At 38.8% G+C, this 17,954-nt stretch overlaps 1 protein-coding gene across 2 annotated transcripts in view; it reads right to left on the bottom strand.

The window, feature by feature from the left end:
- Window positions 1-17,954, bottom strand: part of SUCLG2 (succinate-CoA ligase GDP-forming subunit beta) — a 275,629-nt gene that overhangs the window by 113,134 nt on the left and 144,541 nt on the right. For both annotated transcript variants that reach the window (XM_047094643.1, XM_047094644.1), the window contains exon 7: window positions 12,988-13,084. In XM_047094643.1, the coding sequence (XP_046950599.1) occupies window positions 12,988-13,084 (97 nt within the window). The remainder of the gene's footprint in view (window positions 1-12,987; window positions 13,085-17,954) is intronic.

Consider the following 17,954-nt stretch of genomic DNA (forward strand, 5'->3'; position numbering starts at 1 on the left):
TCAGCTTTTTTATTCAGAAAATGGAAATAACAGTCCCTAAACTGCTGATATACCTCCTCCGGGGTCTGCTCAAACCAGGACCATCATCTTGATATGTGCAGGATATGATTATATGATTCTTTTGATTCAAGTTATAAAACACTAAGACTGATCAGATATAATGGAAGGTAGCTAGGCATTATCAGCTCTACTGTTTCTACTCTGGTGCAGGTAGAAATCTCCAATTCTCTCAAGGCCAAGAGACTTGGACACAGTTGAAACTCACTGGATGATATGGATGGACCAAGAAAACAGCACTTTCATTGACTTACAGGATATCTCTATATGAACACTCAGTGAGAAGCGGCAGTGGGGAGGGATGGCATGCAGGTTTCCTGGGATCTGACCCCTTTTATTATATTTCTTAGGGCAGAAATTAGTTGTCTATGATGACATTCCATTGTAACCTTCTTTTACTTTACTTGAGATATTGGTACGCGGGGAGTTTTGACTCAGCCTTTAGAGAAATTACCCATCCTCCCCCAGCATAGCTGAAAGGCACCTACCTCTTCAGAGGGGAACAACCACCCTGCAATAATTTACTCCAAAGCAATGACCACAGACTGTTATTCCCAGTTGCTTACAAGAAAATGTTGCTACATTACAACATCCTAGAGTTACAGATCCTACATAGAGGTTTTTTACAAGGGTCTCTCTACCACAAAAATCAAGTACTTTGATACAAGTCTATGCAGAACTGGCATATTAACATCTAAGAATACCTGGCATAAATAAAAGCTCAAACCACAAATTATTTAAAGTAGCACTGACTGTCAAGAAAGAATCTTATGTAGAAGTTAATGTCTGCCAGAATCCTTAGTCTTGCCACAAAATGTCCAACCACTTTACCCACACACTGTGAATACACGGAGCAAATGAGTAATTACTGTCCAGAATACTACAATCTTAATGATGGAATCCTACAATTACCAAAGGAATTGGCCAACGTTCTCTGCCTGCTGTAATGGCATTTTGTCAGCAGTTAATGACTGGTATAATAATCAATAGGAAAGCAACTTCATTCTTGGCTTTCCACTAGGTTATAAATACATTTTAATTAATGTATTAGTAATTTTAGCTCCTTAATTACTCATTGGCACGACTATTTGTAACTGACACCTTCAAAATGAGTGGACAAAGGCTATAAAATTGACTTCCTAACTGAAGAGTTTCAAATAAAAGACTTCTCGGTCAAAATCAATAAACTAGTAAATCAACATAGGTCCAGGCTGATCTTTGCCCCTTACAAAGGCTACAATTCCAAGCTACTTCACGGAACATAATTAATGGATACGTATGCAAAGTTCAGAAGGCAGTCCCACCTAAACTCTGCAAAACCAGATTTTCAAAAAATGCTCCTTCCCAGGGGTACGTTGGATACACCAAGTCCAGAAATGAGTTCATTATTTGGAGACCACCCCACAAAAACTTTAAACTAGAGCTTGAAAATGGTGATTGTGGGATAAAAGGGGTACCTACAGGAAGAAATAAAGGTGTACATACAGGTATCATACTTGTGGGATAAATGGCCTATCTATAGTGGCCATTTGTTCCCTCTCTGTAGAGAAAACCAAGGACACACCTAGGTCAATGTATGTTACATTCAAGTGCTTTAGCAAGTCAGAAACACCACATAAATAGGAAGGAAGGAAGGTGACTCGGGAGTTAAAAAGGGTGATCCGAAACTGAACTGTCACCCTAAAAGCCTTAATCTTTTTCTGTAGGTGGAGGGCAGGGAGAAAAAAAGCACTTTAAGGAGCTAGACTCTTTGAGACACATAGTTGTTATATCTGCTTATTATTTTAAAAGTGGTCACGGGGCGCCTGGGTGGCTCGGTCGGTTAAGCGTCCGACTTCAGCTCAGGTCATGATCTCACGGTCCGTGGGTTCGAGCCCCGCGTCGGGCTCTGTGCCAACAGCTCAGAGCCTGGAACCTGTTTCAGATTCTATGTCTCCCTCTCTCTGTGACCCTCCCCCATTCATGCTCTGTCTCTCTCTGTCTCAAAAATAAATAAACGTTAAAAAAAATTTTTTTAAAGTGGTCACAAACATACAAAGGGCTTTCCTGCCTCACTATCCCAGTTCATAATGCCGTATAGCCTGGACATTTTCCCGTGAACTTCACCACTTAGTGAACTCTGGCATCACACACACCGGACACTTCCTAGTCAGACACTTCCAACATCACCCACTCTTAAGCCCAGTGGCCTTGTCTGTAAAACGGGGACCAGAGTATTTTCGACTGCATGGTGTTGGTGCAAGCAGAGACTCTGTGCAAAGCACTTAGCACAGACAGCTGGCACTCACTCATTATTATTATTATCACTACAGCCATACTCCACCCGCACAGCTTTTTTTTTTTAATATGAAATTTATTGTCAAATTGGTTTCCATACAACATCCAGTGCTCATCCCAACAGGCACCCTCCTCAATACCCATCACCCACTTTCCTCTCCCTCCCATGCCCCACCAACCCTCAGTTTATTCTCAGTTTTTAAGACCCTCTTATGGTTTGCCTCCTTCCCTCTCTAACTTTTTTTCCTTCCCCTCCCCCATGGTCTGTTAAGTTTCTCAGGATCCACATAAGAGTGAAAACGTATGGTATCTGTCCTTCTCTGTATGACTTATTTCACTTAGCATCACACTCTCCAGTTCCATCCACGTTGCTACAAAGGGCCATATTTCATTCTTTCTCATGGCCACGTAGTACTCCATTGTGTATATAAACCACATCTTCTTTATCCATTCATCAGTTGATGGACATTTAGGCTCTTTCCATATCTGGCTATTGTTAAAAGCGCTGTTATGAACATTGGGGTACATGTGCCCTATGCAATAGCACTCCTGTATCTCTTGAATAAATTCCTAGTAGTGCTATTGCTGGGTCATAGGGTAGTTCTATTTTTAATTTTTTGAGGAACCTCCACACTGTTTTCCAGAGTGGCTGCGCCAGTTTGCATTCCCACCAATAGTGCAAGAGGGTTCCCATTTCTCCACATCCTCGCCAGCATCTGTTGTTTCCCGAGTTGTTCATTTTAGCCACTCTGGTGTCTGGTGCTATCTCACTGTGGTTTTGATTTGTATTTCCCTGATGAGGAGCGACGTTGAGCATCTTTTCATGTGTCTGTTGGCCATCTGGATGTCTTCTTTAGAGAAGTGTCTATTCATGTCTTCTGCCCATTTCTTCACTGGATTATTTGGTTTTTTTTTTTTTCTTTTTTTTTTTTCAACGTTTATTTATTTATTTTTGAGACAGAGAGAGACAGAGCATGAACGGGGGAGGGGCAGAGAGAGAGGGAGACACAGAATCGGAAACAGGCTCCAGGCTCCGAGCCATCAGCCCAGAGCCCAACGCGGGGCTCGAACTCACGGACCGCGAGATCGTGACCTGGCTGAAGTCGGACGCTTAACCGACTGCGCCACCCAGGCGCCCCTGGATTATTTGTTTTTTGAGTGTGGAGTTTGGCGAGTTCTTTATAGATTTTGGATACTAGCCCTTTGTCTGATATGTCACTTGCAAATATCTTTTCCCATTCTGTCAGTTGCCTTTTAGTTTTGTTGGTTGTTTCCTTTGCAGTGCAGAAGCTTTTTATCTTCATGAGGTCCCAACAGTTCATTTTTGCTTTTAATTCCCTTGCCTTTGGACGCACTGTTTTCTTACACTCAGCCTCACAATGCTGCAGCCCAGGCTAGATTCTCCCCTCTTCCTGTCCCTAGAAATGACTTGTAACTTGTTCCCCTTTCCCGATAACCCTAGACTTCTATTTACAATGAACTGAAACTAAAGCCTACTGGAGTTTACAGATGTACAAGTTGCCTATGATTTTCAGTGAAATGCCATATTCAGAAAACATAAGAATGTCCCACAGGAAAGATTTTAATGGTTGGCCTTTCCGGCTTTGTAACTGATGGGAGAAGGAGATTATTGTCTAAAGGCAGAGATGCCTTTGGTGACCCTCAAATCACACACCGCACCTTTGCAGAAGGCCAGTGTGGCCAAAGATTGGTATAAAATAGCCCCAAATGAGAATCTAAGTCAGGGGATGGCAAAGGATAGCTGTTGGGACTGGAATGCAGCCACACCCATTCGTTTACATATTTCAGTAGCTGCTGTCCCCAGACAATAGCAGAGCAGACTCCATACAACAGAGGCTCTCAGGCCCTTTACAGAAAAACACTGCCGATCACCAAGCACCACGTCACACTTCTCCTGCTGCTATAGCCTCAGGTACCAAACTTATTACAGTGAAAGAGAAACTCAGAAAAGTGCACCTGGCATGAAAACAAAAAAGCATAACGGGAAAAATAAACAAAAACTTGCACTTTGCACAAAAGGTGTGGATTAATCCCTGAATATTGATGGACTCTGACATGCTTGTTTCCCTCTGTTAAGACTGTCCAAGTACACTTTTAGAATGAGCATGTTAAAAATGGATTGATGTCTATGTGAATGGCAGGGCAATAAAATAAACCTGCTTACTCAAACCTTAGCTTTTTCATTTATTATAACAACAAACTATGGTAAAATGTATGTTTGGAGGTACTGATCTTGATTCGACATAAGATTTTGAGTGTCACATTAATGAAACCTCAATTCCATAGAAAATTCATCCTGAACAAAGGCCATTCTGTGTACAAAGTGGGTGAAAAAACATACCTATTAATATTTATAAAACAATTTTCACCATCAAAAGCACATTGTTACATGCTTGATAGATTATACAAATGAATTTTCCTTCTGAACAAATATCAAAGAAAGCTGCGGTACTTAGATTCATAGGGCGTTGTGGTTTTTTTGTTTAGCGGTGTGAGATTCTGTGAGTTGCCAATTCACCAACCTAGATGAAGAATCTGACTGGCGGTAGCAGCCTCTGACCCTAGAGTTTCAACAGAAGAATGTGCTACAGAATTAAACAAAAGAAAACTACATTTCAGAGGGGAATTCGCATACAAAAGGAACATAAAAACAGCAGGAAATGAGACTGTCATAATTAGTTTGAAAAATAATCTGTCTGCAAGCACTGCACTGTATTTGATTTGTGTTAAGTAACCATAATGGGCTACTGAAATGCACCTTGCCAAGATGGCTTTAAAATGCTGATACTTTAAAATTGGTCCCACTTTCCATTAAATAGCGATGTTCCAAGAGTTGTACACTTTTTAAAACTTTTCTGGAGTTGCTGTGAAAGAGAAAATAGATACGAGGCAGGAGGGGGATTTGGGTGAAGGTAGAGAACTGAAAATGTTCTTGAAAATAGAGTCTTATGTATAAAGAGAAAAACAGAGACAAACACCCACCAACAACATGGGCACTTGCTAACATGAAGCAACAGGGTAGCTATTTAGGGAAATTCATTTGAAGCAAGAAAGGGATTTGATGTGCAAATTAACTTTGGATCACTCACCCCTAGCTCTCATGGAGTCTTGGCCAGGTAGTCAGGGTTTCAAATTGGGTTTCATCCCTTTAGCGTGGTGAATGGATTTGGGCTCCAAATGATGAAAATGCCTTGGAGCAGGAATTCTCAGGACTCACTGGTAGGTGAGGTGAGATCATTTTCTGTGCTGTGTATCGCACAATGTCTCTGGCCTCCACACACAAGAGGCATGTAGCATCCTACACTCGCAGTTGTAATAAACAAAAACGGTGCTAACTAGATTCACGGTGGTGATCACATGGAATCACTGTGTTGTACACCTGAAACTAATACAATGTCACATGTCGGTTATATCTCAATTAAAAAGTCTCTAGGGATTGGCAAACATCTCCTGAGGGGACAATATGCTCATTCTCCTCACTGAAAAACATGAAAGACACCAACAAAGACGTCTGTGTACAGCCAGATCTGCCTGAAAGTGGGAAGAAATGAAATAGAACATAAAATCCCACAGGAGTTTGCAAAATAGATGAATGAATGCATGGATAGGTAGATAAATAACAATAAACAAAACCTTGCTTCTAACTTGGCCACATATTTAATGAATTAATTCTGGCAATTCAACTGGAACAAGCAAGGAAAATAGTTAATTTCTCTTCTTTTTTTTTTTTATTTTTTTTTTTATTTTTTTTTTCAACGTTTATTTATTTTTGGGACAGAGAGAGACAGAGCATGAATGGGGGAGGGGCAGAGAGAGAGGGAGACACAGAATCGGAAACAGGCTCCAGGCTCTGAGCCATCAGCCCAGAGCCCGACGCGGGGCTCAAACTCACGGACCGCGAGATCGTGACCTGGCTGAAGTCGGACGCTTAACCGACTGTGCCACCCAGGCGCCCCTAGTTAATTTCTCTTCGAATATTTAATTAACAGTTTACTTTCATGTCAATAAAAGTTAGGCCAATTTGGTAGACACGTTGTGACTCAATGTCCCTTTCTGCATTGAGAAAATGCCTTTCTCCTATACATGTGCTTCCAGCTCAGTGATTGGTCTACATACGGATATGTGACCCACGCAGGGCCAATTGGAAACATTGGAAAAGACTGCTATGGTTCCCGGGGGAGAATGATGGAAACTGGGAGCTATCTTGGCTGTTACTTCAGAAAGCCCGTCTGACAAGCCAATTCTGAGGCAAGCTGGGCTGGAAGATCAGAGAATCCCTACTTCCCTTCATGCCCTAAACCAGTCCACTCCGTAGACTTCCCTGTTATATGAGCAAAATAGGTATCCTTCCCTGACCTGGAAGCTTTTTAACAAAAACTAGATTGATACAGGTTTCTGTCACTAACAACCATTATAATCCTAGCTAACAGTCACTAAATTACATTACAGTCAATGATGCCAAATTATATTCTTTGACTCAAATTTTTAATCACGTTGGAAAAAACAATTCTTGGACTACAGTTTTTTCCCCACATTAAACATTTCCCATAGGTGACCTAGCAGCATAGATGTTATCAAGATCACCGTTGTTCATTCAACCGGGTGTCATCTGCTGTGCAAATATATGACCAATCATCTGGACGTTTAAAAAATGGTCCTCATTAACCAATGGAAGATGGAAGAAATTCTCTTACAAAGAAGCTCTGCAATGAATAAGCTTAAAGTAAAAATGTCTGGTGTGATGCCAAGCTCCTTAAACTTCTAAATTAAGAGTCATTATTAAATCACAATTTTAATGTGAAATGTTATAGGCTCTGCTATTACTGATCTAAATGGAAAAAATTAAATATTCACATTATAAATATTAAGGTTATTAATACTTCTAGGATATAAATGATTTTTTTTACAGCTCCTAAATAAAGGATTGCTTTAGGGGATTGTGACAATGATGAAGATCAATTTGTACGTTTGGTCATTAATCACCATTTCCTAATTGGGTTTAATTTGACTACTGCTCATTAGAGTTATAAACCAACATACTCATTTAATTGTGATTATAATTCAATAGCTGAACTTTTATGGTACAATGAACAAATTAATAGCTAAAGATAATTCTGTTCTTAAAAATATCACATAACACTTATGCTTTAATGAGCTGTATACACGGAATATATTTTATGATGATTCCTTTAAAAAAGTTCAAGAATTTCCTTTCTCTTGATAGTTAAAAAAAAAAAAAAAAACTTCCAATTTCCTGAGGTTTTACAAATACACGCTAGGGAAAATTTCTTGTATCCTTATAACCCGTGACTGACAACTTACCAAAGAGTTGAATGAAAGTAGTTGAATGAATGATTTTTATCCAACTCCTTGGCTGAATTTCCATTTTTTTAAAAATATGAAATAACCAGGTTGCTTACGCATACTAGTTTGAAAAGCAAGCCATGACCTTTAAGAACTTCTATTGAACTTCCTTCTCTTTTGTTTCTGGGATGTAATTAATAGCCACTCAAGGCAGCACGAATTTTGACTAACATTCCCAAACTGGAGACTACATCCAGATCACTCTGATAAAAGTAAATTAACAGTTTAAAGAGAAAAAAAGGTAGAAAAGAAGGCAGTCTGGTATGTAGAAACCAAAATGTACACTGTCCTGAGAGAGACATGGGTTCAAATCCCAGCTTCACTAACTGGATGTCTACGGTGGAGTCACACTAATTTTCAATCCTCTGTAAAATGGGGATAATAACTCCTCTTATTTTTCTGGGTTGCTGTAAGTAATAAAAAAGAATGTATGTAAAAGTCTATCACAGTACACTATGTCATGTGAGTTCAAAACAGAATCTTCTTCCATTCACTTCCTCTCTATCTGAAATACTGATGATTTTATAGTCAGACAGAATTTTTAAAATATTTACAAATAAAGGTAGTTTGCTTACAAATGACCCATCAAATAAAAATCTGGTGGGTCACATGTGTAAAACATGGAATATATTATTTTCAATGGCTTCCTAAACATTAGCTATTTGTCTATCCTCACCTGAAATCCTTACAAGAAAAAAAAAAAAAAAAGAAAAAAATAGGTAAAAAGATGAAATCCATACCTTTTCTGATTACTTTTCTTATAGCTATCATTTAACTATTTGTCAATGAAAATGGAGAATTTATTAGAAGAATACAGAAGCCTCCACCAGAAACACCAAAAGACTCATGGAGGGAATTGAGGGCTATTTCGTATTAGTTCAAGTGCAGTTGGTGACAATTAAATTTTTAAACAAATCCTAATCTTTGTATGATGTTTTACTTTCAATGTCTATTATTTGTTTGACTTTCAAAAGGATAAGAAATAATAAAATCATAATAGCGAACGCTTTGGTACCTCTTACCATATGCTATGCTTTGTTCTGAGAACATTACCTTCATAACAACCTTCTAAGGTAGGTATTAATATTATTGTCCCCATTTTGTATTTTTTAAAACATTCTGGCGTAATTAACATACAGTGTTATATTCGTTTCAGGTGTATGATATAGTGACTCAACAATTCTACACATTACTCAGTGCTCATCACAATGAGTATCTTAATCTCCTTCACCTATTACACCTATATCCCACACCTACCTCCCTTCTGGCAACCACCAGTTTCTTCCCTGCATTTAAGAGTGTGTTTTTTTTGTTTGTCCCTTTTTTGTTGTTCGTTTTCTTTCTTAAATTCCAAATGTGAATGAAATCTTAAGGTTTGTCTTTCTCTGACTTAATTCAACTTAGCATTATATCTTCTAGATCCATCCATGTTGCAAATGGCAAGATTCCATTCATTTTTATGGCTCAGTAATTTTCCACTGTATGTACATACATACATATGTATATATAAGTGTATATATATTTATATGTATGTGTGTATATATACATAGGTGTATACACACACCACATATGCATACACACACCACTTCTTTATCCACTTATCTATAGATGAACATTGGAGTTGTTTCCATATCTTGACTATTGTAAATAATGCTACAATAAACACAGGGGTGCATATATACTGAATTTGTGTTTTCGTTTTCTTTGGGTAAATAAATATCCAGTAGTAATTCTATTTTTAAATTTTTGAAGAATCTCCACATTGTTTTCCATGGTGGGTACACCACTTTGCATTCCCACCAACAGTGCACAAGGGTTCCTTTTTCCCCATATCCTCACATACACTTGTTTCTTACGTTTTCTATTTTAGCCATTCTGAAAGGTGTGAAGTGATCTCATTGTGGTTCTGATTTTTTTCCCTGATAATGAGCGGTGTTAAGCATCTTTTTATCGGTCTATTGGTCATCTGTATGCCTTCTTTGGAGAAATGTCTGTTCATGTCTTCTGCCATTTTTAATTGGCTTAGGTTTTTTGGTGTTGAATTGTGTAAGTGCTTTATATATTTTGGATATAAACCCCTCATCAGATATATCATTTGCAAATATCTACTCCCATTCAATAGGGAGTACTCCTAAGTCAATACTCCCAATTCAATACTCCCAATTCAATACTCCCATTGTCTTTTTGTTTTGTTGATGGTTTCCTTTGCTGTGTAAAAGCTTTTTATTTTGATGTAACCCCAGTAGTTTATTTTTGCTTTTGTTTCTCTTACCTCAGGAGACATATCTAGTAAAATATTGTTATAGCCAATGTCAGAAAAATTACTGCCTGTACTTTCTTCTAGGATTTTTTTTATGATTTCAGGTCTTAACATTTAGATTTTTAATCCACTTCAAGCTTGTTTTTGTGTATGGTGTAAGAAAGTTGGTCCAGTTTCATTCTTTTGCATGTAGTTGTCTGGTTTCCCCAACACCATTTTTTAAGAAACTTTTTCCCATTTCATATTGTCTCCTTTGTCATAATGTCTCTATTTTTGTACCAGTACCATACTTTTTTGATCAATATAGCTTTGTAGTATATCTTGAAAACTGGGATTGTGGGGCGCCTGGGTGGCTCAGTCGGTTGGGAGTCCGACTTCGGCTCAGGTCACCATCTCGCGGTCTGTGAGTTCGAGCCCCGCGTCGGGCTCTGGACTGATGGCTCAGAGCCTGGAGCCTGCTTCCGATTCTGTGTCTCCCTCTCTCTCTGCCCCTCCCCCGTTCATGCTCTGTCTCTCTCTGTCTCAAAAATAAGTAAAACGTTAAAAAAAATTTTTTTTAAAAAAAAAGAAAACCGGGATTGTGATACCTCCAGTTTGGTTCTTCTTCAAGACTGCTTTGGCTATTCAAGCTCTTTTGTGACTCCATACAAATGTTAGGATTACCTGATCTAATTCTGTGAAAAATGCTGTTGGTATTTTGATAGGGATTGCATTAAATCTGTACACTGCTTTGTTTAGTATGGACATTTTAACAATATTTGTTGTCCCGATCATGAGCATGGAATATATTTCATTTGTGTCATCTTCAATTTCTTTGACCAATGTTTTATAATTTTTGGAATACAGGACTTTCACATTGTTGGTTAAATTTATTCCTAGGTATTTTATTATTTTGGGTGCAACTGCAAATGGGATTGTTTTCTTAACTTCTCTGTCACTTCATTATTAGTGTAGAGAAATGCAATGAATTTCTATATATTGATTTTGTATACTGTGGCTTTACTGAATTCATTTATCAGTTCTAGCAGCTTTTTAGTGGAGTCTTTCAGGTTTTCTATATATATAGTATCACGCTATATGCATACAGTGAAAGTTTTATTTTTTTTCCTTTCCACTTTGGATTCCATTTATTTATTTATTATTCATTCATTCATTCATTCATTCATTCATGTCTGATTGTTGTGGCTAGGACTTCCAGTACTATATTGAATAAAACTAGTGAGATTGGACATTCTTGTCTCTTTCCTGATCTTAGAGGGAAACCTCTTAATCTTTCACCATTAAGTATGCTGTTACCTGTGGGTTTTCATAGATGACCTTTATTAAGTTGAGATATGTTCCCTCTAAACCTACTTTGTTGAGAGTTTTTATCACAAATGGATATTGTACTTTATCATATGCTTTTCCTGCATCTATTGAAATGATCGTAAGGTTTTTATCTTTTCTCTTGTTGATGTGATGTATCATTCCGATTGATTTGCAAATATTGAACCACCTGGCATCCCAGGAATAAATCCCACTTGATCACAGTGAATGATCTTTTCAAAGTTTTGTTGAATTTGGTTTGCTAATATTTTGTTAAGGATTTTTGTATTTATGTTAATCAGAAATACTGGCCTACATTTTTCTTTTTTTGTAGTATCTTTTTCTGGTTTTTGTATCAAGGTAATGCTGGCCTCACAGAATGGATTTGAAAGCTTTCCTTCTTGTTCTGTCTTTTGAAATATTTTGAGAAAAGTAAGTATTAACTCTTATTTAAATATTTAGTATAATTCACCTGTGAAGCCACCTGGTCCTGGAGTTTTGCTTGTTGGCAGTTTTTCCTGGACTATCTGAGAAGAGAAGCATCTATGAATGTGTGGTGCTCGTCCATTTTGTGTGCGACAGCGGATGCTTACACAATCACCAGTCACCTCATTTGACAACCACTCGATACGACAGTTACCATTTTTACCACTCTTTCGGAGTAAGAAACAAAACAACAAACAAACTCCAAGGCTTAGCCCAGGTCTGTGGCCAGAACACGGCAGACCCAGAATTTGAACCCAGGCCCCTTTGTAAAACAGTGTACTGTCCACCTCGGCTTACTAGCTGGTTGTATTTGCACAAAACAGATCACCTAATGTACCAACTCAGTGGCAAATCCCTCTTTATGAACTGCCCACAAAATGCTAGATACCATACAAGACATTGGGAGTGAAATGTGCTAAAAAAAAAAAAAAAAAAAGACAAGGTTCATGGAACTTACATATTGGTATCCATATCCTATCCACCTGATATCCCAGCCTCTACCTTTAAACACAAGCACATTCACAAGCTTTTGTTATCGAATTAAAAAGAATTTACTGAACACTAGCTGTATATAAGGCACAGGGAAATGGTGATGGGTGCTGACATAGAAAACAGTTCTTTATACTTTTTAATTACCTGATGGGTAGGAAAAAAACCTTCCCTGCAAGGGAAGTTGGGGAAACATTTTCCCACCTGAATCAGAAGCTAAGTAACTAAGTAAGTTGGTAAGTAAGTAAGTAAGTAAGTTGGGATCGTGGGCACTAGGGTCTCACTATGATGATATAAATCCAGCAAGGGAGGACAAAGTGATTTTGTACAGATTTAGGCAAACTAAAAATCTTCAAGCATTTCTAGCTCCATAAAAAGCAGGTGCATTCACTACACCCCAATGGAGAGGATCCCATTTCTACCCAAATTTTTACCACACTATAAGCAAGAATGGCCCCGAAGAAACAAGGCGGTGCTGGTGGATGGATGTTTCCAAATAAAACAAGAAGGAGCTTCCCCTGAGGCCTGGCATCTGACTGCAAACAAACTCAAGTCCTGAAATGTTCAACCGTATCACGGAGCATTCGAAACCATAGCAGAAATTAAATTACTGAACAAAATGAACGCAAAGCTACTGCTACAGTCTTTTGTACAATTTAATTCATAGCTTGCATAAATGAATATACTCATTTGTTCTTTGTTGTTGTTGTTGTTGTTGTTCTGGTTACCTTGCCCTTCTGGGGTTTCACCAAAGGGATTCACTTCCACCTGAGTGGCATCAATTTTCAGGAAGAGATTATACAGCTTCTTAATTTGGTCTGCAGCCTAAACAGGATCAAATACAATGAAATTACACCAAAGCAGTAAAAGAACATTTATTTTGCTGTATTAATGTAACCTTAAATATATTAAGTTATGTCTTTACATTCAGTTTGGTTTTCTGAAGGGAAAAAGAGAAAAGCATTAAGTATTTTAATTTCCACTTCTATTCATTAGAAGGAATTGCTCAACTTTCCTCCAGACACCAAGAAAGACCGTTATCAGGAAAACAAGATATTTTCAGTACAGCCTAAAAAACGTTAATCTTTTTGTAAATTTTCATGTTCCTATTAGCCAAGCTATGATGCAGTATGAGCCACAATCATTAATATAAACAATCTCCGTTTAAGTAAAATGTAAACATGATTTTGAGAGTTTATAATGACCAGGTTTTCCTTATTATGCTAAAATAAAAGTTATTAACATTCATCAGCCCAAACCTATAACCTGCGAAACAACAATTACTGAGTGTCTTAATGGAAACTGTTGCAAGATAGGAAGATGAAAGTCCTACACAGTGCAGTTACTGAACCGCCCAGCCCGTTCAAACTGAACAGTCTGTCACAAAGGCATACTCCACAAAGAGCAATAGTATCCCAAGTTTCCCTGATGGTATGCCCTGACTTCATTTTTCTCAAGGCTGCTTGAAATTCACTCACCCAATCATTGTTTTCAACCAACTTTTATTCATGGCCTATGTCACAGCATGCTGGCATTGTGTGAACAGGGGTGAGGGGAAGACATCACAAAGGAGGCCTGACACCACCCTGGAAAGCTCACACCTGTAGTGAACACCTGTGATGCAACACAGCAAGACTTGTGTACAATTATGGCTGAATGCTGGGGATCAGTCTCACGCTTGGGGCCATCTTTTTATTATTAAAATTTTTATTATTTTTATTACTGCCTAGCCGTAATTTTCCCTTGGCAACATTTTTGCTCATCGTTCTAGCCCTGCATTTTTGTCCTCAGACCCAGTTCTGGCTTTTCTCCATCCTTATTATGTATATCAGGGGAGCTGACACTTGGAGGCTGAGTTTCCAAGGCTCCTGGGCTAGATGGTTTCCAGCGCAGTTCAGCCAATGGGAGGCAGTGGAAGGAGATGAGAGGTAGGGGAAATGGAAAAGCTGGGGTACGTGGACACCTCTCCTGCTTTGCAAACGCAGCTCCTCCAGGGGCGCCTGGGTGGCTCAGTCCATTAAGCGTCCGACTTCGGCTCAGGTCATGATTGCATGGTGCATGAGTTCGAGCCCCATGTCAGGCCCTGAGAGCCTGGAGCCTGCGTCAGATTCTGTGCCTCCCCCTCTCTCTGCCCCTTCCATGCTTAGGCTGTCTCTCAATCTCTCTCAAAAATAAACTGAATATTAAAAAAAAAAAAAAAAAAGCATCTCCTTCACTGGCTTTAGCAACCACCAGAAGCCCAGCAGGGTTCTACCTTCTGTATCCCAAGATACAGAAATACCATGTCCTCACGTGGTCCCTCCAGCATGCAGGGAGCAACAATTTCCTGCTATGGCTTAGCTCTACCTTGCCTCTGCCCATCCTGGAATTTCTCAACTCTTGAATCGCCATGTAACCAAGTCCCTAGAATAAAGTCCCACTGTGGTTAAACACTGAGAGTACTTTCTCTGTTCCAGTACTGACTGAAAAACTCCTGGAAATGAAATTCACATGGTCTTTATCATATATATATATATATATATATATATATATATATATATACACACACATACATATCTTTCTTTTCTCATATATGTATATAGTTAAATAAACTTTCTTAAATCCTAATTTGAAACCCAGTAGCTATAAGTGAACACGCATAATGAGTAAGACTGAATATTTTTTAATATTAATTTTTTTTTCTGGCTACACAAGGGTCACCCTATGAACCTTCACCAGACTCCCCAGCCACACGGCTCCCGTCTCATCCAGCAGCAGCCCCCTTCCCGGCTGGTGCTTCACTGAGGGACAGTCTGTGTATGTGCAAGTACACATATTCTGCGCTCACCTTTCTAGCAAAAACCACCTTGGTTCTATACTTTGTTTCTTCATCTAACAGATTTTAGAAAGCCTTCACCAGCCACACAAATACAATGATCTTATTCTTGTAAGTGGCTACATAATATCTTTTTTTTTTTTTTTTTTTTTTTTAATCTTGAGAGCGAGAGTACACAAGCAGGAAGGTTGCAGGCAGAGAAAATTCCAAACAGGCTCCCCACAGTCAGTATGGAGCCTGATGCAGGACTCAAATCCACAAACCATGAGACCGTGACCCTGAGGTGAAACCAAGAGTCAGACGCTTAACCGAATGACCCACCCAGGCGCCCCTACAGAATAGTTTATTGAATGGATTTACCATAATTCAGTTTACCTGTCTCTTAAACAATAGCCTTTAGGTTTCCAATAGTTTGACATTACTTAAAATGTTGCCTTATCCATTTCTGTATGTATATCTAATGGATAAATTCCCCAGAGTAGAGCAAAGAAAGAGATGTGGGGATTTTAAATAATAAAAGGTGATCTTAAATAATTCTTGGTAGAAGCTCTCACTAATTTCCCACTACACAAACAAGGATCATAGAAATTGTTTTTCTATTCACAACCACAGGCTATCAATCTTTGCCAGTATGCCGGGTAAAAATGGGTCTCTCATACAGACTACTCCTACTATTAGTTAATTTAAGCATTATTCTCTGAGCTTAAGAGACATGTGTATTTCCTTTTCTGTGAATTTTGCCTATTCTTCTGTTGAGATTTTAGTCTTTTTCTCGCTGAGTTATAAGAAGGGTTTTTACATGAAGGAAATTAGCTCATCATCCCATGTAAATTGCAAGTATTCTTCTCCTTTAACATTTACCTTTCACCCATGGGTCTGTTATTTCTGCCACATAAAACAGTAATAATGGAACTCTTCATTCAGCGCTTCTAGCTTTGGGTCAGACTTTAAGAAAGATGGTCTCACTCTGAGGTTCTCCAATTAGTTTTTTCAAATACTGTAAGATTTCTTTTATTTGATGTTTACTTTTTTTTTTTTTTATCCAAATGGATTTTGAGTTACAATGCAAAGCTGATATGTAACTCACTGCCAAACAGACTTGTATTTCGGGGGGTTTTCTAGGCTACTGATCTGAGCCTGCACTGTTTTGCATGAGAGAGGCATGCAGGCTATCCTGTACCCACACAGCCTCTGTGCAGAGTCAACACGCAATAAAATACTGGCTCAATTAATGGCTGATTGGATAATGAGGAGAAACTACATAACAGAAAAAATCTTCTGGGTGCCTACATGTATAAGATCTTATCCCAGGTCCTTTAAAACTTTCTTCTTTTTAGAAATACACATACTATAAAATTCACGATCCCAATCATTTCTACGTGTACATTCCTATGGTGTTAAGTATACTGACCGTGTCATGCAACCACGCTCCAAAACTTTCTCATCCTGCAAAACTGAAACCCTATACCCATTAAATAACAACTCCCCGTTCTCCCCTCCCCTAGTCTGACAACGACCATTCTACCTTCCATCACTATGAATCTGACGACGCTAGGCTCCTCATATAAATGGAATCGTATGTATCTTTTTGTGACGGGCTAATTTTACTTAGCACAATGTCTCATGGTTCGTCCATGCCTCGTCAGAATCTTCCTCTTTCTCAAAGCTAAACAACCTTCTGTTGCGGATCCACTTATTTGTCAGTGGATAACTGGGTCACTTCAAAACTTCTTAAGCCTCAGGGCACCTGGGGGGCTCAGTCAGTTAAGCATCGGGCTTCAGCTCAGGTCATGATCTTGTGGTTCATAGGTTTGAGCCCCGCATCTGCTCTGTGCTGATGGCTCAACACCCGGGGCCTGCTTCAGATTCTGTGACTCCCTCTCTCTCTGCCCCTCCCCCATTCATTCTCGGTCTCTCTCAAAAATAAATAAACATGAAAAAATTTTTAAAAAGAAACAGTGTTTCTTAAGCTTCTATCAACGTAACTTACCATGAAGCCCAAATTTTCTAAACATTAGTGCCACTACAATCATATACTAACACAGCAGTTGGGGGTATTCACTGTTAGAACTGTTCATTTCTGTACAAAGACAGACCATAAGCATTTTTTTGAGCAGGACTGGAGCATGATTAGATTTGCGTTGTGAGATCTCTAAGGGGTACGTGTTACAAAATCTGCGATGTAAGATCTAAAAAAGGGAGAACCAGCCTGGCTTGGAGACCGAACGTGCCCTGTTCCAGAGGCCATCCAAGTAAATGACTGTGAAGGCCAGGCAGGCAAATGTGTCAGTCTGAGCAGGTGCGACAACAGAAATGGCAGGGCCTGGGAAAAGTGGGGGTTAGCTCCCCAGTTTTCCAAACATGTTCAGATTTAAAGAATAAACTAAACACAAGTCAAAGGAAACATTCTGCTGTTTACCTTACAGGCAGCCAGCTTCCTACTGCCACCTACTTCCTCAGTTCATAACCACACTCTACAGACTATTTGTTTTCTCTTCTTTTGCCACCAATTAATGTTATTTTAAGGTTGTTTGCTAAGCAATTTAAAAAATTACGATGCCTAAAATCAAATATCCTTTGGGCCATATGTACGAAACCCTGACAAATTTACAGGTACCTTCAAAAGTGTTTGAATAGCTTAAAATTTTTAGCAATATTTTGGTTTGATTCCAGGAACCAATGTCATCAACATTCACACACAGTTCTTAAAGCTAGCCAGAGGGACAAACCATTCCCAGAGGTATTGGTGATCTTTTTTAACTGGGCCCATCAAATCTTTTCATTAGCTTAAATACTGAAGTTGCATATTGACAACACAGGGTGCTTATGTTTCAGAAATTAATAGTATTAGGGCGCCTGGGTGGCTCAGTCGATTAAGCG

This window comes from Lynx rufus, unplaced genomic scaffold (assembly GCF_022079265.1).
Source record: "Lynx rufus isolate CCGP_SWC_20201006 ecotype Redwood Valley unplaced genomic scaffold, mLynRuf1.p SCAF_4, whole genome shotgun sequence".
Classification (NCBI taxonomy): domain Eukaryota; kingdom Metazoa; phylum Chordata; class Mammalia; order Carnivora; family Felidae; genus Lynx; species Lynx rufus.